The sequence below is a fragment of the Accipiter gentilis genome, chromosome 32, assembly GCF_929443795.1.
Source record: "Accipiter gentilis chromosome 32, bAccGen1.1, whole genome shotgun sequence".
NCBI classification, from domain to species: domain Eukaryota; kingdom Metazoa; phylum Chordata; class Aves; order Accipitriformes; family Accipitridae; genus Astur; species Astur gentilis.
In genome coordinates, this window is record NC_064911.1 from 19,820,670 (window position 1) to 19,843,133 (window position 22,464).

At 39.5% G+C, this 22,464-nt stretch overlaps 2 protein-coding genes across 10 annotated transcripts in view; both read left to right on the plus strand.

The window, feature by feature from the left end:
- The window catches only part of RPS6KA3 (ribosomal protein S6 kinase A3), a 79,510-nt gene extending 66,397 nt beyond the window's left edge, over nt 1-13,113 (plus strand). For 4 of the 9 annotated variants that reach the window (XM_049834726.1, XM_049834725.1, XM_049834728.1 and 1 more), the window contains 7 exons: nt 2,019-2,180; nt 2,378-2,454; nt 3,554-3,671; nt 5,875-6,015; nt 7,213-7,303; nt 8,337-8,438; nt 9,471-13,113. In XM_049834726.1, coding sequence (XP_049690683.1) covers nt 2,019-2,180; nt 2,378-2,454; nt 3,554-3,671; nt 5,875-6,015; nt 7,213-7,303; nt 8,337-8,438; nt 9,471-9,586 — 807 coding nt within the window. In that variant the 3' untranslated portion in view covers nt 9,587-13,113. Of the gene's footprint in view, nt 1-2,018; nt 2,181-2,377; nt 2,455-3,553; nt 3,672-5,874; nt 6,016-7,212; nt 8,444-9,470 lie in introns of those variants that run through there. The other 5 variants (XM_049834732.1, XM_049834731.1, XM_049834727.1 and 2 more) reach the window with 4 other exon arrangements.
- A 267-nt stretch (nt 13,114-13,380) lies between these two features.
- On the plus strand, nt 13,381-22,286 carry EIF1AX (eukaryotic translation initiation factor 1A X-linked). Its single transcript, XM_049835039.1, has 7 exons — nt 13,381-13,513; nt 14,469-14,552; nt 16,351-16,454; nt 18,091-18,141; nt 19,080-19,161; nt 19,269-19,360; nt 21,006-22,286. The coding sequence occupies exons 1-7, from the start codon at nt 13,498-13,500 to the stop codon at nt 21,009-21,011; spliced, it is 435 nt and encodes a 144-aa protein (XP_049690996.1). The 5' UTR covers nt 13,381-13,497; the 3' UTR covers nt 21,012-22,286.
- Nucleotides 22,287-22,464: the final 178 nt, after the last annotated feature.

Genomic DNA, 22,464 nt, shown 5'->3' on the forward strand with positions numbered 1-22,464 from the left:
AATTAAAGGTTGGCACAATAGACGTCATAAAAAGGATAAACAAGAAGTATCCTGTCATCTTGGAGCAGAATAATTCTGCATGCTGGTAGATGATTGAGATTGCTAATCAAAAACACAATGCTAATAAATAAAGAACTGAAATGTCCTGCATATTGTTTTGCTCTCTTCAGTTGCTCTAAAATAATTTTTTTTTTTCTGTGCAAAATATCAATATAATCTAAACAATCTGACATCTTTTTAAAATTCACCTTTGAGAAAACAGCTTAATACAGGAAGGTATTTTATTCTTTGACATAAACATTTTGATTGCTTAAGAATTAGCATTTGGATTTTAACTAGACTGTTAGACTTACTCTTCCTCCTACTTGAGAATTGCTTCCCCTTCTTCCAAAAAAAAGCACAACTCAAGCAGACTGGTTCTGGAAACAGTCTGCCAAAACCCCAGCTCTGTGCTGCTTCTGTTGCCCACCTCTTCCTTTCTACCCCTTTTAGGATCTATTTCACAAAAAACCTCACCAGCTAGAATAAAACTGTGGGGTTTTTTTCTGCCTTTTGGATCAGTAAAGGATGTTTCATGCATTACTTAGAGAAAAAGGATTCTAATCTATCTAAGCCACAAAAACTGAGGGCTATCAGGAGCTGCTTCTCTCATACACTGACATCTCAAACCAGGATGTTCCCCTTAACATCTACTGTGCCAGCTCAAATTCTTTAGTATCATTTGTATATTTCAGCTGAGAAGGTGCTTCTTTCCATAATTTTAAGTATTTTTTTTGTTAAATTTGAGAATTGCAAAGTATTTGCATGCTGGAAAAGTCTGTACTAAATAGAATTACTGTGTTAAATGGCTTTACAATCTGCAGACCCTCTGCAGTCTTTTCCTACTTGGTCTTCTGCTACTTACTCTCCTGAAACACTGCTAGCTTTCTGGAACAGTCCATAGAGCTTCTGATTCTGCACATCATTTACTTTTGGGAGTTTGGGGGTATCTTCTCATTCAATTGTGATTACCTTCTTGAAATATTTCACCACAATCTCTTCCATTCAAATTTAACCATGAAAATCTGTGTTTAATATTAATCAAATACATGGCACAATCAGGAAGATAAAGGCCTTCATAGCAGGTCTATTTAAATATTTAAAAGAGGCAATTTAGATCCACTCTACTGTCTTACAGCAGTATATACCCTTTTCTTTACAGGGAGCAAAGTCTCTAGAGGCTTTAGGCTAATTTGTCTTGTGAAGAAAATATGACAGGTCCTCTGATTTCGAAGACTGTCCTTGCACATTCCAGGTTTTATTAAGGCTTGTTATAACATAGCTTCAAATAAGATCAGATTCATTCTGCCAGAACTTTGGCAGCTTCTACAGTTTTTGTCAAGCATTTTATGTCTCAAGGACCTACGAAACAGCCACTTGGGAACCAGTACAGGGGTTTTTTTGACATGCCAGTCCATTAGGAGAATACCTCTTTGACGTTTTGTTATTTTTTGGCAGAACTGTATTAAAATACCTCCTTAATCAGGCCTTAAATCTTTGCACTGAGATTAATTCAGATTATCTGAATGAAGAGAATGAATATAGAGGGTTACTCCAGCAGTAACTAGCATGTGGTTACATAGCACGGTGGCACGTCAGCAGCTGTGGACATCTGTGAGTCCAAAAGATATTACTAGCCAAAGGTTCTGATTTAAAGAGCCTCATAGGTATGCATGTTAAAATAGGAAATACTTATATTCACCCATTATAGGACAAGACATCTGGAACTGTCTGTACAAATAAATTAGGGTGGAGTGGGATGTCTGGAGGGGGCTTTATAGTTAGGGTTTCCAAGTTAGAATTGTAGTACTCTAGACACCACTGAACATCAGAATACTGCAGCTGATATTAGAAGCAGGAAATCTGGAAACTGATTGCTGATGGGAGATTTGAAATGAAGTAGCAGAGTTGATAATTATAACATAAAGCCTTTCATATGTTTAGCCTATTGTATTTAGTGGTTTGTTTTATTTTTTTAGGTTGTTCATAGAGACCTGAAGCCTAGCAATATTCTTTATGTTGATGAATCTGGTAATCCAGAATCAATTCGGATTTGTGATTTTGGTTTTGCAAAACAACTACGAGCAGAAAATGGTCTTCTGATGACTCCATGTTATACAGCAAATTTTGTTGCACCAGAGGTAAATACCAGGATAGCTTATATGCCTTGATTTGTTTTTATGGGATTTTTTTTGCTAGTTAGATATTTGTTTCATTCTTGTGTAGCAAGTGAAATCACTTTGTAAACAGTAAAAATTTGAAATCTCTGTATTTTTATGGCATAATCAAATCATTTCTAAGCATTTTTTTTTTCAGAAAATATATTTGTCTCCCTCAGGTTTTAAAGAGGCAAGGTTATGATGCTGCATGTGACATATGGAGCCTTGGTGTTCTACTTTATACCATGCTTACTGGGTAAGGGTAATTTTAGTTTGCTTTGCTGTAGAATGGCAAACCAATATAAACAAGAAGAATAATAAATGTGGGCCCTCTGTTGAAGATGTTTCTATCAAGGCAATGATTAATCTCAACTTTGGCTTCAGTGGGGGTAGAATATGCTTTTTCTTTAGTAGAATCCAAGTTTGCAGGAACTGATGTGAAAAATTTTTGGCTTCTCATGTCTTATTTATTTTAGGTTTAATTTCTGCTTTTTGGTGATTTAGGATTGGTTGTTGCATGTGAAAGTTAGCCAATTAAGCAGTATATATATTGAAGGAAATACATGTTGTAAATATAATTGCAACGCATTGAAGCATGATTGTGTGCAAAATTCAGCCACTGGATAGTTTGAAGCGATGCAGTTAGGATATAATAAGCGCAATAGAAATGCATTTTTATATGCAACAGAAATGAATTGTATAAAAGACAACGACTAATAAATTCAACTATGGTTCCACAAGTTCAAAAGATAGTTGCTATTGCACCTGCCAAATAGATTATCTTTTTTCGCTCGATTATTCAGATTGCCACTTTGGTTAAGGGTTAATATAATCAGAGACATTTTGGCATTTTAAAATAAATAAGTGACAAACATACCTGTTCTTAAAGATAACTCTTTTTTGGTTGTGGATATTCTGGTAGCAGCAAGAATGCTTACAGTGAAGCAAGGAACATTGCTGCGCCTTCCTTCCTCTAGTATCAAAACAGCATTTATTCTTTTTCAGACTTATCATAGAGTCTTCACATTTAATTTTCTAACAGCTTGTTTTATTACTTCACTAAACTAGGAAGGCTTAAGGAATATTTTCTGTAATTCAGGAACCACCAGTACTTAGACTGCTGTAGGAAAAATCTGGTTTTCAGACCCAATATAGAGGGAATACATACAGTAAGAACAGATCTGCAGTCAGTGCTGTGCATTTTCCTGTGTTAAGAATAATTTCTTTTTACAGCTATTTGACTATCTGTTGCCTATAATTATGTTGAACTCACTGAATGTTATGATCAGATTTATAATAACTATTGAGGTCCAGTTTATGGAAGTTATTAACATTGAAATTGTTTGGTTAACTAGCTACACTCCTTTTGCAAATGGTCCTGATGATACCCCAGAGGAGATTTTGGCCCGAATAGGTAGTGGAAAGTTCTCTCTCAGCGGTGGTTATTGGAATACCGTTTCAGATACAGCTAAGGCAAGTATATTTGCTATGTCCTTTGGGGAATGAGAAATGGATTGCAATTGTAACACGGTGCTTGTAATGTATATGTTAGATCATATATGATTGGGTAAGTTCCACCCACTGTTACTTTAAAATACTGATCTGATCCTTTATGTGCCTAGAAGTTTGTTTCCTATTTATGATCCTTTTCTGTTTCAAGAGTCATTTGCATGTAGGAAGAAAGACAGATGTGCCTTACACTGTAGTAGTTAACAACTGTCCTTAGAAACATAGCGTGTTTTATCAGTATTCACACACATGAGCAATCATTCACGATGAGAAATGCTGTAATAAAACTTCATGTAGAAGCATGACATTCAATAATCATACAGATAGTCTAAATCAGGATAATGAAAATATTGCAATAATTACTGTATGCTCCACTGATTCAGGCTAGAAAAAGAAAGAGTTTTTCACATTTTTCTGTTTGAGTCATTTCTTCAGAGTTGCCCAAGACAATTTCTCACAGTCTTTCATTAGGATTTGAGCAGTTTATTATTTTAAGTACTTTAAGAACTTTTGGTCCTTAAGGATGTCATATCTACTTAAAAAACAAAATAAAAAACACTGAAGTATTATACTTCCTTTTTACTGTGTTTGTACAAAGGAATTTTAGACAACTGTTTTTTGGAGAAGTACAATTTTTACAGCAAATAGACTCTAAACTTTAGTGTGCAATATCCTTTATGCCCCTTCTGTGTAGCTACAGTAAAGTGCTAAATTTTTGCAAAAAAATTGTTTACATATGTTGTGCTCTTTCTTACTAATTGATTTGTGATGTGCTTTCTAATGTACTGTTCTCATAACTCAACCATTTTCCCACAAATCATGTCATTCATTTGACTGACAAATCAACCTATTAGAATAACATGTTTCCACTAATCTGGTAGCATCAGCTTTTTTCCTTCAACGTCACTCTATTCGGTTGTATTTGGGAGTCTAGAATGAACCAAAAACCTATCAGCTATGCAAAAATCTTAGATTCCTTTTTAATAATAATTTTATGTTCAAATTCTTAATTTGAATTACAAAACAAAGAATGTTTTATATTAAAATGTCCCATATTGCTAATGTGACTTAGATTATCTTAAATCCAGTTGTAGTCAACTAAATGTGTTTCTCCACAGGTAATTGCTTAATGTAGAAATGTCATTTATGCTTTACCCTTACTGACTGACATCTAAAGTCATCTATAAAATATTATGCTGCTGTATAAATTTGTGTTCAACATCTTGAGTGTTGTATACAATTCTCACTACCATAATTTGAAAAAGATAAAATAGAAGTTGAAAAGGTGGTAGAAAAGGATGTACCAAAATGAAGGTGAAAATCTGATCAGATGCCAAGAGCCACTTCCGTGTAAAGAGAGTAAAGAGAATATGATGTTTCATCTCAGCAGAGCTGACTGACATGACAGACAAATGAGATCATTTCACTGATCATACAAAGAAGGAAGGACTAATTCCTTTTCTCTCATATGATGATTTTATTAGGGAAATCAGGAATCATTCAATTAATATATTCTGCAGAAGTTAAAAAACAAATAAAATTAAATATCTGTTCATGTTGTTCACAACTAAATTGTAAAACAACTGTGAATGGTGTATGAGAATGGAGGGAAAAACAAAAGTATGAACAGCAAAATGAGTTTGGAGGGGATGAGGGGAAAAATCACTAAGGGTACATACATGGCCAGCAGGAGTACTAAAATTCAACCTTCAACTTGCACAGTTGTTGATTGTTAGACACTGGGAAGTAATGCAAAGGGAAGGATCATCTCTATTTTCTTAATTCTTCCTTTCTCAATACTCATTTCCTATGTATCTGCTATTTGTCATTATTAAAAATAAAATTCTGGTATAGTGGGGCATCTGCTCTACTTTAGTCCAATGTGCATATTTTTATGTTTGTGGATTTTGCCTCACTTAATTGGCTACCTTCCTGATGCATTACCAAACATCCATTAAGTCACATAATTAAAAGATACAGTAAAAGATATAGTGTTAGCATTGCTGGGCAGTTTTTCAGCTGTTCCAAACTGATGTTATTTTTAACATATTTTTTTGACTGAACATATTTTTATACTGCTAAAATCTTCAGTTTTGGACTAGAATCTGTTTTAAAGCTGAAGTATTACTGTTATCCACATTGACTCTTTGTATATTATTATTGACAGGACCTTGTTTCAAAAATGCTTCATGTTGACCCCCATCAAAGATTGACTGCAGCCCAAGTTCTTAGTCACCCCTGGATAGTTCACTGTGACCAGTTGCCTCAATACCAGCTGAACAGGCAGGATGCTCCCCATTTAGTGAAGGTAAGTAGATATTTGTTCAGTTTGCTGTTTAGCCAAAATTAGTGTAAACAAAAGTGGGGTGTTTTTTAAAAAAAAAAGTTACTGCAGCATGGGTTTCCTCTAAATACTATTTAAAAGTTATGTCTGGGAGTTGCACTAAGCCATAAAATGAACTTGTAGTATGTAATAGGATTTCATAAGAACCCACTCATGGAGAATAAATCTAATACATTTGAAAGAGACTTACATTTTCTTAGGTGTGAAATTTATTGGACTTACCTATACTGGGAGGCTTAACTGCCTTACGACACCATCATAGAAGAAATCATTTTTCTGATATGTTGTCAGGAAAATGTTGTCAGGTGACTATAGCAGAGCTGAAAAATAGTTTGGTTATTTCACAGTTTCAGAGAAGGTTAACTGACAGTGACTAAAAGAAAACAGTATACTGCATGATCACAGTATAAGCTAAAAAGAACTCAAAAAGGCAGTGTTAATTAATACAGTATTGTACTGTTCTGCACTCTGTCTGAAATACAGTCTGGTTTTGAACCTGATAAACTTTTTCACTTTGAACAAGCAGAGAGAAATCAAAAATAATTGAATTCTACTTCTCTGTATTCCACCCTGCCTTCAGTCCTACATCCAAGAATCTCTGTCGCGCAACATAAAAGGGATCTGGAGAATATAATTAATACTCTGAGTCAGCTATTAGAAATTTCTAGTGTCCAAAAACACAAGTGGAAAGAGGGGGAAGTTCTGATCCCACAGCTCACAACTTTCTGACTTGTTTTTTAAATAAAACTTCATGTGCTGAATAATGTGGGCAATTTTTAAGTATTTTGTTGAAAACTGAAAGAGTTATGTAAGTGATAAGCAGAGACAGCCTACCGATGGGATTTCATTCCCCAACTATCTCACAAAGCATGGAGAGAGAATATAATTTAGCAATCTGTCTTACACCTTCTGGGTTCGGCTTTTTAAGCAAGGTAAAATTGCTTTAGATAGATCTGAAAACTATTTATTACTCTAAAAACCACTCACTCCTAACACTTGGTATTTGAGTAATGCAGTGGTATGTTTCTCATCTGTAGACACAAGTAGACTGGAAGATAAAACTCGGTCAGAATCTCTGGCACTTAGCACTGTGTGATCTCTAGCATGTGCGTTGGTCACAATGTACTTTTGTTTGGGTTTTTTTCCCCCTCTGCCCCACAGGGTGCAATGGCAGCAACTTACTCTGCTTTGAATCGTAATCAGTCACCGGTTTTGGAGCCAGTCGGTCGTTCTACTCTTGCTCAGAGGAGAGGTATAAAAAAAATTACCTCAACAGCCCTGTGAAGTGACCTCAACCAGATATTTGGTACCATGGCATAAGATGATAGCACAAATCATGGCGACAGGTAGCACATATTTGACAGATACCTGCAAGCACACTCTGTCCCAGCTGGTACCTATAATGCTGCTGCTCCTGCTGCTGCTACTGCTTTCATCTATTCTCGCTTTAAACTGTTGATGGCAAGTTACTGATCTTACTGGAGCTTCAAATGGAGTGACAAGTGGAAACACGATGAAAACGATCATGTTCACGATTGAATAAACCAGAAGAATTACGAATGCCACCTCCGTCAAAAATACACTGAATAAAGCACTCTGCACCACATAGCATTATTTTTATAAGGAATATTTTTTTTGTCCCCTAAAATATTCTTTGTTACAGGTAGAGATGGACAGTTTATGTTAAGCACTTAGCTTAAACAATCTGTTTATATTAGCACTATATACTTTGTGCCATCCAACATTTTGTATGTTTTTGTAAACAGTTCACAAGCAGTACATTTCCGTGCTGTTTTCTTTAACGTATACATGCCTTGTTTTACTTAGATATTATTAATCATTTTGACAGTTAAGTCTGATTAAACAGTTCACCTGGATTAATCAGTGTTGTTGGACAGCTCTAAAAGAAGCCTGACTGTTAAACAGCTATTGAATGTAATACTATGGATATGTATTTCTCCTTGCCTATGTCTTTTCTACATTTCCATGTTTTTGACGCTGCATGTCATGTTATGAAAATCAGGATACTGTTTATGATATTCAAAATTTAAACAGTGGATCTCTCACCATACTATATATACAATAGGTAACATAACCCAGAGAAAAGATAATTTGCTCCATATCTCTGTCTTTTGTTCCCCCTCCCCTCCCTTTTATTGTCTCCCATCTAATCTCTGGACTCAGGAATCATTGCTAAATACTTTCTGATAGAGGACATTTCTATATTGTTTATTCTTATAATCCATTGTTAATATTTTATCTCTATTCTGTGACTTTTGTTTAAGCTGCAAAGGATTTGTTCAGTGAATGTTGGCATTATAGAAGAAAGACAACATTGAAGATAAAGCAAAACATACTGTCTGCTAATAAGCAGAAGCCTGCAAAAAGTAGGTTTAAACTGCATTCATTCCGGTTGCAAAACTGATGGATCTAATGTTCTGTCAGTTATTTTCTGTTAAATTTAATTGACATCCAAAGCAAAACGAGAGGAGAGTCATCCAGACCTGCCAGGTGTTAGAAAAGGGTCATTATAATTTACCATGAAAATACTATTGTCCCAGTCAGGTAACACAAAGCTGTTCAGAGTGAGTGTTCTCACTTTTCCCCAGATGGAAGCAAGCTTGTAAGGAGGGCAAAAGACTTGTTTTAAATACTAATATAAACTTCTAATACTGTCGGCCTCTTGGTGCGTTAAGTAATTAAAGGGGCGTCTTGATGGCTAGTCTTGAAGATCAAATTGCCCACATGAGAAGGTGCAGTGGAGTGTGTTTGATTTCAGTGAGTGTCCCACTCCACCAAACGGATAGGCTACATCAGCTCATTCCAGATGCGAAAATGTCTATTGGGAATTCCAGCTTTGATAAATATGGATCTGGATGAACAGCTCTATGTGAACAATACAATTTAAAAACTAAAAGGTGCAATTTTGTGTTTTGCATAAGAAGGTTTTTTCTTGATTTAGTGGTATTAAATTTATTTTATGGTGATTAATTTGCTAGTTTTCCCGAAACCATCAGAGGTTTGTTGAACGGGAGAATCATCTTTATGACACCACAGATTTGCTCTAAGCGAATTTTAGAGTGTTCCTTCTGCCACAAGTTTTTCCAGGTTCCTTGGGGAAGCTTCCTTTTTTAGACTTGCAAAGGATCCCATTTTTATTGCCCTTAAAAAATCTGTTAAATTTTTAATCCATGATATAATTGTTAAGGAATTGGTTTTACGGACAAGGATTCTTAAATTATCATAGATCTCAAATTTGAACACACAGCTCTCCCAGGCAATTAGCGTTTTTCCCTTACTTGGTGCTCTAGCATTAAGTTCCCTTTAGCTGTACAGATGCATCTACCCTTCCTTCAAGAAACATCTTTAACCAGAGGCAGAAAAAGGCCATTTTAATTTTTCTTTGACAATGTCTGCAGTTCCAGCGGAACTTCATAGAACCTTACCTTTCAGAAAACGCATTTTCAGCTCTGTGAGCGATTGTAAGTCAGGCTTATCAAAATCTAGAAACCGTATCTTCTGGAGTGGCTTTTAAATGTGTTAATATGAAAATTGTTGTATCTAGTCAACAAACAAGATTGAAAACTGATACTGTTGAAATAAAGGGACGGCAGTACTTGCTAGTGTGTCAGTAACAGCATTTCAGTTTGGGAAGGAATTTCCCCTCTGTTCTCAGTGTGTATGTATAGGTACCTGGCAAAGAACAGACCAAAAGGAGGACGTCTTAAGCTACTTCACTAATGGCAACATCCGTTTTAAAATAAACCGAAAGCACTTGCAGTAGTTTTATTTTAGCCGTATTTTATGGCCCTCAAGCTCACTGGTCATTAGCCAAATAGTGAAGCAAAGTTAACTCCTCCATTTTATTTATCTACATTCTCAAGCTGTTCATTTAGTCCAGACTTTACAGACGTTGCTACTATGTCATGTATGTAGCAGCACAGGATGAACATTTAAATGCTAATAAAACAGGGCAGTTCAGCACATGCTAACTGGAATGTGTTGAAGTCTAGATACACTGTATTTTTAAGTTACTCTCTAAACAAAGGCATAAAGGGCTACCAAGGTATAGAGGGGCCCATCTGTGCAGGAGGTGTATTTTACAGGCTAGACTTCCATGGGTTTATGTACCTTACCTCCTCTTCTGGATCCGTGTTCACAGCTTTCACATTTATTTTTATGTTTTTGTAGCTGCAGTTGTTAGAAGCTATAAGGAAATCCACACAATGCTTCTTTGAATCCCAGCACCTTTCTATTAGAATGTGAGTACATATGACACACTGTGTAAATTCACTGCTGGGCTGCTGCTTGATCTGCAAAGCATAGCAGGTGACTCTAGGATACAGAGTCATAGAAGATAAAAAGGGAGAACTGCAGATACAGGTGAATTTTCTATATGTAGGCCATGGGGTTTTGGTGGGGTTTTTGTTTTGTTGTTGTTTGGGTTTTTTTATTTGTGTGAAATTATCACTTACCTTGCTTGAGAGCATGAGAGAACAGAGGGAAGAGCGTAGTTGCAATACTCGTTAAATGCCATCTGTATCCAGTAAGGGCAAAGCTCTTTGCTCATAATCGCTGTAACATTGAATGAAACTTATAAGGAGTTTTTCAAGAGAATATTTAAATTGTTTTTCTAAAGAGACAAGGGCATAAGAAAACAGATTTACGTGTCTGGGATTTTTTGTGTGTGTTTCGCTTTTGTAAATGTGGTGTACCAACTAAAGCTGTGCTTTTCTATTATTGGAAGGAAAGGATTCAAAGTATGCTGGTCCTTAGTAAGCAGCAATGGTTAATAGATGAATTTTCACTTATGAAAATGATGTAAATGATTAGCTTTATCTTGATACTCTCGACCTAATCAAAGGGAAGGTGTACTTATGAGGGATGTAATTATTTTGCAACCTTGGGGGGGGGGGGGGGGGGGAGTCTACTTAAAATGTTTTTAAGAAATGACAAAATCACAGATAAAATATTTTTCTACAATTCTGTACAATCATACTTTATACTAGTTTTCTCAGCATGGCATGTAAGTGAGTCTAAGGTACTGTACCAGGAAATCAGTGGTATTGTACCTTGTTCTAGACCATTACAATAGCATCTGATAGATGCTTGGCACTGCTGTCATAGAACTGAAATGCTAGTTAAAAAAAAATTGTACTGAATACTTTAAATGATTGTTTTATTCAGAGTCTGATCTAGGAAATGTTCCAATCATGCTATTAATGTGTAATTAGAACTGTTCCAGATGTAACTATGAACAGTTCTGGAAAGATATCATTGCTTGTACTCCTGTCTAATGGCAGGTTTTGTAGTCTTCAAAAGAAATTGAAATTTCTACTATGAATAAACTTTCAAACATCTTAAAAAAAAAAAAAAAGTGCTTTTTTTGGTTAATCATTTGTTCTGCCCAGTTATAAAAGTTGTTGTTTGTCCATCCCCAACACTGAACTACATTTGCAGCATACCAAATGTGCATTTCCAACCAGAAAGAATTTTTAATAAGCAAGCGTTTGTCGGTTTAAATGGCACTGTATTACAGCATATTTAGTCAGAGCACTATTAGTAAGGTAAACAGGGAGCTGAAGGAAAAACACAGGTATTCAGTAGGTGCTCTAGACCCAACATATGACGCAGCATGCCCAAAGTGCATGAATATTGTATTTTAATACCCTGTAAAGACTCCGGTCTACTGTAAAGCACAACTCAAAAGGGGGGCTGCTAAATGATAGTTGCAATGCCTGCATTTCTCTGGACATTGAAAAGAGGTGTATTTGATAACTTATGCACCTTTAAACATCTGAAAAATGAGAATACACCTGCAAGTACTCCATAAGCACCACCACCCCGTGTTTCAGCAGCTCACACAACTCGGAGGCTTACGGGAGCCACCCTTTTTAGCCTTGCAACGTGGAGAAGAAGATGGAAGGTTTTTACAGGTTGGCCTAGTCTCCCTGAAAGGAAAGGACAGTAGCTGCGATGAAGGACGGGTGAGGAGCGTAACCCGAGCAAGGCCTTGCTGGGTTCACTGTTACCGAAATCCGGAATAAAACTCCTTAACTCCGATGTGAAGTTAAGAAGCAGGCACTTTGTTTATTGCAGCACTGGGGACACAGGGGATCGCTCCTCCAAAGGCGTGTCCAACTTAGCACCAAAATCCATCGGTTTTTATAAACTTTTTCTGTCAGGTCATTGTTAATAAGCTCTTTACATAAAAATGCATACTATGCTCGTTCTTAAATTTAACCTTTATAATGATTGGTCCTTTGATTATATAACCTTATCAATATTCTTATTTAAAAACAATCATTGGTCAACTTCACTTAGCTCTACTGGTTGGAATCTTCAATACTCAAATCGAGATGGGAAGGGTAAGGGCATTTCCAAGCAGCAAACTGGTGTCCCATGACGGTTTCCTTAGTTTCCTGAAACAGAACATAGAAAAACCAGTAACTTCCTGGTGAGGTTTCTAGGGTTAGCCATTTCAAACTTTAATGATATTAAGAGTCCTAGAGTCACACATAACACAGTTCCTAAAGTTTCTATGGCTACATTTCAAACTTTACAAGCCTGTACATCATGCTTCACAATTTTACTTGGTAATCAAGCCTAACTCTTCTCCGTGATCACATTTTAATTTCTTTATCAGAAGATTTGCCACAGCACCCAGAGTGAGGAGGCTGCCGCGGCCCAGGCCGGAGACAGAACCAGGGCCCGGGGGAGAGCGAGGGGACGGCAAAAGCCCCACCGGGGACCACCCGAGGCCTCATCCCGCCTGCCCCAAAGCCCTCGGAGCCTTCGGGCAGGCGGGATGACCCGTGTGCGCCATGAGGAGCTCTGGCGGGGGTCGGCGTTAAGATGGCTGCCGGCGGCGTCTCCTCCCTTCAACCCTGCCCGCCCTTCCGCAACCCCCTTCGTCCCCGGCGTCTGCCGCGGACGAGGAAGGGGGGGTCGGGGTAGGGGTTCCCGCCGTCTCCCCGTTGTAAATAAACCCAGAAACGACCCAAAAAAAGGCCGCGATGACGTGGGGCTCCGGCTGAGCCCGACCCTCCCCGTCAGGCGGCACGCGCCCGCCGGCAGCCACCGCCTCCCGCGGGCCCCACCCCGTCCCTCCTCCGATTGGCCGCCGTTAACCCGCCCACCGCGGAGTCCCGACCAATGACGCGGCGCCCGCTCAATTATTCCCCACCTCCCGCCCACCTGAGGCGGAGCCGGGGGCAGCGGGCGGGTTTTGGCGGGTAGGAGCTGAGGCGCCTGCGCAGAAGCCCGTAAGGCGTTCGGAAGCCCGCCGGAGCGCTAGGGGGCGCTGTGGGCGCCAGCGGCCGGAACGCACGAGTCTGAAGCCGCAGCCCCGGCCCCCGCCGTGTGAGGAAGGAGCCGCCGCCGCCTGACGGGAGCCGCCCGCAACCCCCCCCGCAGCCCCCTCCCCGCGGCGGAGCCCCCGGCGCCATGCCCAAGAATAAAGGTGAGGCGTTCTCCCCTCCGCTGGGTCTTCTCCGGGCCCGGCCCGGCCCTTTCGCCGGAGCGGGAGCGAGGTAGGCCGGGCGCGGCCCGGCCCGGCCCGGGAGGCCCCGCCGCCGTGCGCGGCCTGGTTGCCGTGGGCGGGGCGGAGCGGAGCGGAGGAGCCTTCCCGCTTCGTCCCGTTCCGTTCCGCCGGTGGGTCCGCCGTGCCGGCTCCCCCCTCCCGGCTCCCGGCCCTGCCCGGGCGCGGATCCCGGCCTGGCCCGGCCCTCCACCCCTCGCCCCGGTCGTGCGCGGCCCAGCGGCGTGTGGGAGGCCTCTGGGGCCCGGGTGGGCGGCTGGGAACGGGTGCTGCTGCCCTTCCCCGCTGCTGAGGGGAGGAGTGGGAGGACGGGAAGGGCGGCCTTTTCACGGGGGACGGATGGGGAGGGGGTACGATCGGCCTTCGTGGGTTTTCACGAAGAGCTCTTCATCCTGCTGCCACGTGTGGGCCTTCTCAAAAAGGGCATCTTTGCTCGGGGCGTAAGCTGTCCTCTGAGTACCGCGGGGATTTCGGCACCTTCCAGAAGCCCTCGAGTGGTTCTTCCGCTCCTCGACGGTTACCCGCTTCGGGCTATCCCACCATTATTTATGAGGTGTTTGGTGGCAGCCGTCACAAAAAACTGAAAATGGCGATCTTGCACAAATCCTTCTTGGAGGCTGCTGTCACTCCAGAGCAACCAGGGCGTCTTGAAGAGCGGAGGCTCTAATCCTTTAATTACTACCTTGCTACCCAGTTAAAAATGTAGAGCTAAGAATGTTAAAAGCCAGCAAAAACTCTAGATCTGCATAGGCTACTTGGAACAGCCATATAGAGAACAAGCACTGAAACCCCCAGAAGTCTGATCATTTTGTTCACTGTATTCAGAGATAGTAACATGTGCTCTTCTCCCCCTCCCCCCCCCCCCCTTTTAATTTAGGCAAAGGAGGTAAAAATAGGCGACGAGGTAAGAATGAGAATGAATCAGAAAAAAGAGAACTGGTGTTCAAGGAAGATGGTCAAGGTGAGTTTTTAACTATAGTATGGCAATACCATTGTTTTCAGTCAGATACTGTAAGAGATGTGCGTTGGAAGTTGATACGCAAAGATGACATTTGGATGTCTGAGAAATACAAAGTTATTGTGGAATAAAGAGGTATGCTTACTAGGGTCGTATTTGAATTCTAAATGACATGTTGAGTGTAGGAGGAAGACGTTAGGAGAAGGGAAATTTTAAATAGCTTCACCACTTCAGAATGAAGCTTGCCTCTCCTTGACCTTATTGTGATGCCATGTGTAATACAGAATGTATGTGAGCATTCTGTAGAAGTCCCTTGAGTAGCTCTGCATGCAGGTCTGTAAGCAGCTAGCGTAGCTGGCGTGGTTCAGCGTTGCCTGTAGTTGTTTGGTGTCTCTTGGATGCACAGCCCCGCTTTCTGTTCTATACCAACTGTAACGTTTCTTGGATCCTTCGACGAGCTCTCCGAAGTCACTGACCTGGCAGAACAGTACATCTCGCTGTTCTTCCACCGTCCACTGATGCACTGACCGTTTGGTTGAGCTGGCTCCTGGGTTGGGGCGTCTGACAATTATTAGAACAGAGTCAATAGGTACGGCCCTTCCTTGGACGCTGCCAGGTAAAGTAAGGCACGAGAGTGGCTCCGCTGGAGAGCGATGACTAGGATTCCCCTCTCCACTGCCTTTTGGGGACAGTGAGCTCACCTCCCTTTTGCCTTACCCCGTCTTGTGTGCCACTTTCTTGGGGTTGCTCACATACGTGCAAGTACTTGCCTAGGGACCAATTAATCAGTTGGTTTGTTAGAAATACAGGAAAAGTACTGACTTAAGTCACTGGAAGAGAAGTGACCACTGAACTAATTTTTTTTTAACCTCTTTCTGGTATTCTGTGACAGCTGTAAGCAAAAACAGGAGTTGATTTTGATGCACCTATAAAACCTAAAATCCTTTTCGACCCCCAAGCAAAATCTACTTAATGAAATGTTATTCTCAGTTATTAATAGTCTCATGTGGTTTGTTGGACTGACTTGTGCTAAGGAAAGATTTTAGAATATTGAAATACCTGGCTAATTGAGAATAATTTTTTTTTTCCTGGCAAGTATAGGGGGAGGGTCAGATAATGTTATAATTCTTATCAAGCTTTATTTTTTTTAGTTGAATGGTAACATGTTATGCTGCAAACTTCAATAGCCTGTGTGTGTGTGAAGTACTTCAGTAGTGATTTCTGGAACTCGGTGAGGGAAGGAGATTAAATACGCAGTGAGAGATTGAGGGTGGGTGTTGGAGAGAAGCTTCATTGTTTTCAGCTGAAGCCCGGCACTTGCCTTTCAGACAGTTTGAGAACACCAGAACGTGTCCTTTCAAGAACAGTGTTGGTTTTTTTCCACAGAGCCTCTGCAGAAGGGGTTCAGAGTATCAGTGGGGTGTACAGGATCTGCCGCCTTCTCCTCTTCCCTCAGTGACAGCGTGAGATTTCGTCAGTTAGGGCAGGTGCTGTGATGCTGTCATAAACTTTCGAACTCTGAGTGTGACTTGATATCTCTAAAAATTACCTGTAGTAAGCATTTCAGAGGGAACCAAAGCGTGGCTGCAGCCAAGAATGAGCAGGGTTTGAAAATGTTAATATAAATGATGCAAAAACTGTGATACCTTCAGCAGCCCCTGTGGCTGATGGAAGCTCCTCTCAGCTGTTCGTATTTGATAAAATGTTACAGCAAATTTTGGTTACAGTGGCAAAAGTTATTGGTTGCTTCCTGAAGCTGTATTTGTTTAGAAGTTCTGCTATGTGTTACCCTCTCTTTCAGAATATGCCCAGGTGATCAAGATGTTAGGCAATGGAAGACTGGAGGCATTATGTTTTGATGGTGTGAAGAGGTTATGTCATATTAGAGGGAAACTAAGAAAAAAGGTAATTCTGAAGCATTGCAATAGAGAACAGTGGCATTATGCATGATATGTAATTGTAAACATTTACGTATATAGCTCGTTACAAAAGTTAATATTTCTACTGTACTTAATACCTTGTATTGCCTGCACAAAGCCAGGCAGTCTTTGGCTTTTGCATGAAGCTTGTAGTTGAAGGGCTGCCTTCAGACATGTATATTTCAGGGGAGACATTTTTTTTGTCTGCTTATGAAATACTAACTTTTCATATTCTAGAAAGTTATATATATGAAATGTTAAAAAGCTCCCTAACTGTAGATGGGGAACTTGATGACTATTTGGAAAATCAGCATGTTCTATCTGGGACTAGATCAGTATTTAGCTTAGCAGAACTTCTTTTAACATCGACAGCTGGCATAGGAAAATAAAGGTGTAAAAAGAGTTGTCCAAAGCCACCTCTTTTGCATGCTATCTCCTCAAACCAGTAAGAGTCAGGGTTTGATACCCCACTTATCCTGATTGGGGAGGAACTGAATAATTATCATCTTCTCACTGGGTGACTTACCTGAGAATAGTTCAACAAGGGCAGTTTGGGAAGGTTTCTTTATAGGTCCCCGCAGGCACCTCAGACGCCATCATTTCATTGTCCACTTCATCGGTTCCCAAGGTACTTTTGTGCAAAGCTGATCTGCACAAGTTTGTACCTTCAGGGAAGTCAGGTGTATGTATTTGCATTCTTAACTTTGCCATCTTGTATGTGTTGGCATTCTGAACTTTGCCGTCTTTGGATGGTGTCCCCTCTTGCCCTTGTCAGATGTTACAGCTTTCTAACCTGTGCTGGTGTACGGTACGGAGGAGGTCCTCTCGGGTAGTCTGTTCCCAACAAAAACAGACATTCACTATGTTCACTCTGGATCGTTCCACCTGTCTCTTTCTGGAGACCAGTGAACACACGTATCTTGGTATCAGTGTGAGCCCTGCCAGCTAACTGCAATAAGCTGTTGAAGGTAATGGATAACCTGCATCGATAAATGCTAGATGCTGCAGAATTAATTTCTTGCTATAGAAAGCATTACTTATCTACGTGTCTAAAAGAAAGGAAATCTCGACTGAAATAGATTTCATCTGCAAAAAAAATCAAGCTGATGTGGGGTAGGACTATCTCGTGCATTTAAATCAGCAAGTCCTGCTTTGCAGGCTTCTGGCTTTGGCTTGACAGATTAGCAAAGCCAGTTACTAGAAACAACGCCATTTATTTTCTTGTGCTCTTCACTGTGCTTGTGCATCACTCCCTTCATAGAGTTTTTTTCTTTGGGATTTTGCCCTTGTGGAGCTCAGTTCACAGGCTGATGTCTTGATGCATTTTTTCTGTTTTCTCAGAAGTTGTGACTTAACCACCTTGTCAGCTAGAAGACCTGCAAAGAAGTTTGATTTACCTTAGTAATAGCTCCGTAACATGCGAAATAATATGAGTATTTATGACCTTGGATTTGCTGTTAAAATATGAAGTTGGGTGTTTCCAGTTTACTGGTTAGAAAGTGAAAATGGTGGCTGTAGTGAAATGTTTCATGTCTCTCACGAAACCTAAATGTGCTGTTTGACTCTTGTATTATACAGCAAAAGTTGAATTCCTGCAACATAACATACATTTTCTCTTTCAGGTTTGGATAAATACATCTGATATTATATTGGTTGGCTTAAGAGACTACCAGGTAAAAATTAACTGTAATTTGCCAGGGAAGAATATCTTACAAACAGCTTTCTTTAGTGTTAAATTGCACCAGGCATCATAAGGAAATTCCTGTCTAACTTTCTTTGAGTTTGTGTTTAGTTATCCTAAATCATGGCTTTTAGTTTCCTTGTATTACAGAAAGATTGTCATGAGTAGATGACAAATCCTGGTTCAACTTGTTGTTCTAAATTGCACCTTGAGACGCTGTGAGTGAAGGTGCTTATTGGCATCACACCTGACGTGGTGGGGTTTTTTTGCCAGTTGTAGCTGTTTGATGCTTAGATCCTGTGATATAAGGGAGATTTGGTAATCAGTTTTGGAGCCTTGAGGTTTAGGCTTTTACCTTAAGAGGCCCATTGATCAGTGATTAGTTTCTACTTAAATTTCTAAAAATGGAGTAGCATAATTTTACCTAATGCAAAGGTTAATGGAAAACAGTTGTCAAATTTTCATTAGGTAAATGATTTTTCATGACTGTTAGCCTTGTGTCATCAGTCGTTTGAAGATGGATTCTGCTTCTGAAATATACATTAGAGTTGTAAAACACTCAAGATACTGTCATTTACTGTATATATTAAACTACTTAAAACTAGGAAGTTTTGACACTTTCTGACTGAGCACCAAACACCTCACTATGTCCATTCTCTGAAGAAAGATTAATTTCAAAGGCATGAAACTGAACTTTTCAAATTACTTATAATAAGAGAAAATTAAGTTATCACCCAGAATAAATGAAGATATTCTACAAATGAGCATTTAAAGGAACAGGAGGGAAGGAGGAACAAGATACTCTTCCACAAATAATATAGGTGTTATTCTTCCACAAATAATATAGGTGTTACTAGTCTGCCAAGGTTAATAGGGAGGGGGTTTTTTTCTTCATAGATGACTAATAAATTCTAATAAATTCTTATTTAGGATAACAAGGCTGATGTTATTCTAAAGTACAATGCAGATGAAGCCAGAAGTCTGAAAGCGTATGGGGAGCTTCCAGAACATGGTAAGAATGTTTTCGCTTCAAACTGGAAGTTCACATTGGGCAAGAACATTCAATCTATCTTGGCTTGGTGTGAGTGCACTCCTTAACTTCTCTAAATTCCTTTTTAGCTAAAATCAATGAAACAGACACATTTGGTCCTGGAGACGATGACGAAATCCAGTTTGATGATATTGGAGATGATGATGAAGATATTGATGACGTAAGTAGTAAACTTATATTTTGTATCATATGCTTGAAGCCGTCATCTTTGGCAATAAGCTGTTTTTCCTTGTTTTAGAGCAAGTAAAATAATACATTGATGTTCAGAATAGCTCACGTTCTCAGGGACTGCTTCAGAGCAGTGTGGACATACGCACGCCAGCTTTCTGTTGTCTGTTCTGTCCTACAATCATCCTCTATTTGACCTCTAAGCAAATAGCATGCTTAGCGTCATACTATTAAAACATACATGGAGAGCAGTCATCTCCTTACCCTTAAGATGCCTAAAAGAAAATCAAGGTCGTTTGACCCCAAAGACCTAGAGTTACGTAGCAGCGTCCTTTCAAACGATTGTGTGTGTGTGTGTACGTATCGACATGTGCGCGAGGAGTTGCAGTTACTCACATCGATGGCTACAAGGGTAGATGTAGCTGGGTTTGTTCACAGTGAAGGAACTGAATGTAGCCCTCAGTATGGCGCTCTGAAGCGTAAGCTCCTTACGATAAGCTTGTGACGGAAAGCAGAGTAGATGATACAGGAAGGTTTTAGCAGGATAGCAGGATTTCCTTGCGTCCCCTGCACAACAGGCCAGAAAGACCTTTCGGAGAGCAGGCCCAAAGGCTGGTGGGTCAGGTCCTGTGCCAGGTAGGGCAGCTGTGGCCAGCTCGGTGGAGGCAGGGCGAGCCGTAAACTGCTGATGCAAACTATGTTGGAGACCAACTGCTGGAACAGGTCACGTAGGTGTTTTGGCAGATTGCATGAACACGGGTGGGTTTCACCTTTCTGATTCCTCTGTGCTCCTAACAACCTCACTATCTAATAACAACTACAGAAAGAACAGAGGGGTTTGTGGTTTTCAAAAAACAAAGGCTTTAAGTCTCCGTTTTTGTTTGCATAAAAAGCTGCATCATAGTGGTTACTAAAGTTAACTGTAATCCTGAATTTACAGATTGTCACAATCAGTTGTGTTACTGCTTACCACAAAGTCGTAGTAACTGATCATACACACTCTTAAATTGTTGTAGTAAAACTGTTGTAATTCAAATTATACAGTAAATTGCAGAAGTAGAATCTGCTGTGACATGTTTTTTAAGATGATGCGCTTTATTTTGCAGTTGAGAGATCAATGTGTGCAGGGTCAGCAGGCTGAGAGGATAAGTAGTAACTTACCGAGTTAACTTAATTGGATAGACTGTTCTAAGTATTATTATGTTTTAATTCTTCATCTTTTTAGTCCTCTCTCCCTCTCTGAGCTGGTAATATGAGTAGTTCTCTTTAAATGCTTACCTTATTTTGACTTTTTTGAGGTTCTCAACATACGATGCATTATATCAAATATTTTAAAAATATCAAAATCTTGATGAATTTTTCTTCAGATTCTTGCAAATTGCACTCTGGACCTGTCAAGTGGTTGAGCTTACTGAAGGTTTAGGTTACTGGAGCTAGTAACAGTTTCTAGTACTGCATACTTTTAATAATGAAGCTATTGTAAGACGTCAAAGTGATAAGTAGCTGTAGGAATATTGAAATAAGAAAATTTGAAACTAATGGATCTGTACTGAATTCAGGAAGTCTCCTGTTGAAAAATAGCTTCGAGACAGAGTTGCTTGATGAAAAATACATGGTGTGGTGTTTTTGCTTTTCAGATCTAATTTGGAGCAGAGGTTTACATTCCGACTTTTTTCCTCCAAGGATTGTTCTACATTGATATTTCGATTATTTTTTGGGTGAAGTCCCTTTCTTTTAAGAAGACTGAAAATTCTGGTAAAGAGTGTAGTTTGTTACATCAAAAGGATTTATTTTCAATGTTTGTTTTAAAGTATTTATATTTCTTTAGAAATGGATAATGCTGGATTATTGCAAAGGTTCAATGAAACGCCACAAATATTTTGTCTCTTCACCAATTAGAGCTTTTACCTCTGGATGTAAGCGAGATACAGTGACGTGGGCTGTAAAAGGACTGCATTTTTCCCTCTTCTGCTTTCATCACTACAATTCCAGTTAAACTTGTATTTTGAAATAAAAATTGTTTACCCTGTAATTATCATGGATTTTGATTAACTACAAATACCCAGTTCAGATTAGTATCAAATCATACTATGCAGTGTCTGTCCTTATTATACCCCTTGCCTTGATGTTAACTTTAAAAAGATTTTGATAATATAAAAGGAAGGCAGAAGTCTGCATTGAAATTCATAATGCATGATGAATCTGCTTTTCATGTCTAGTAGCATGCTGCTATTTTTATACTGATTTTGATAATTAAAAACACTCATTATTGCAAAGATGTAAATTTGCCACAGTGGAGGGGTAGGGGAGAAGTAAAGATAAAAAGTAAGCAGCATCTCAAAATTGCAGTTGTTGAAAACTGTCTTGTATGCATAGCGCTTGTGTGTTGCAAGTACAGTAGTCAGGCTGTAGTTGCAGAAGTGGAACACTGGGTGGCACCCAACTTAACAGGGATACGTGGCCGCAGTTGGGTTTGTACTGAAAAATACGTAAAATAGGTTTTCCCCAAAGTGAATGCTTAACATTCTTGATATGATAAACATGTAGAATATTTTTACATTATAGCAAAGGTTATGTTAAGAGTAGAGTTTTATTTTAACCTTGAATTCCATACATTGTAAGGTACAACATTAAAGCTTATGTGAACTTTGAATAACAATATAAATGAGAAAATAAATTTGTGTCAAACGTAGGGGAAGAATCTTTTCATCCAGAATAAATCACTGAAACTAATGGGAAGATTCTTTTCCACCCTCAGACTGGAGGAGTCAGTTAAGAAGCTGAATAAAGACTAACATCACCATGCAAATATTATTTTGTGGTAGCCTTAGTTTCTTTGTCTTCAATTATGTATTTAACAACTCTGAAAGCAGGTTAATGGAAAACTTCCTTTTGTGCCATAAAAATTTGATTCTTGACACTTGTATTGGTTATACAGTCTTTTTGGTATGATGTAAAGTGACTACCCCAATAGATAAAAACAAAATGGCTTTAAATATGGAGTGGCCTCATTGCTTTACATGATTTTTAAGGAGTTCTGCTCTAGATTTGAACTTCCAGAGCTTTTGCGAAAGCGTCGTCTTTTACTTTTTTCTG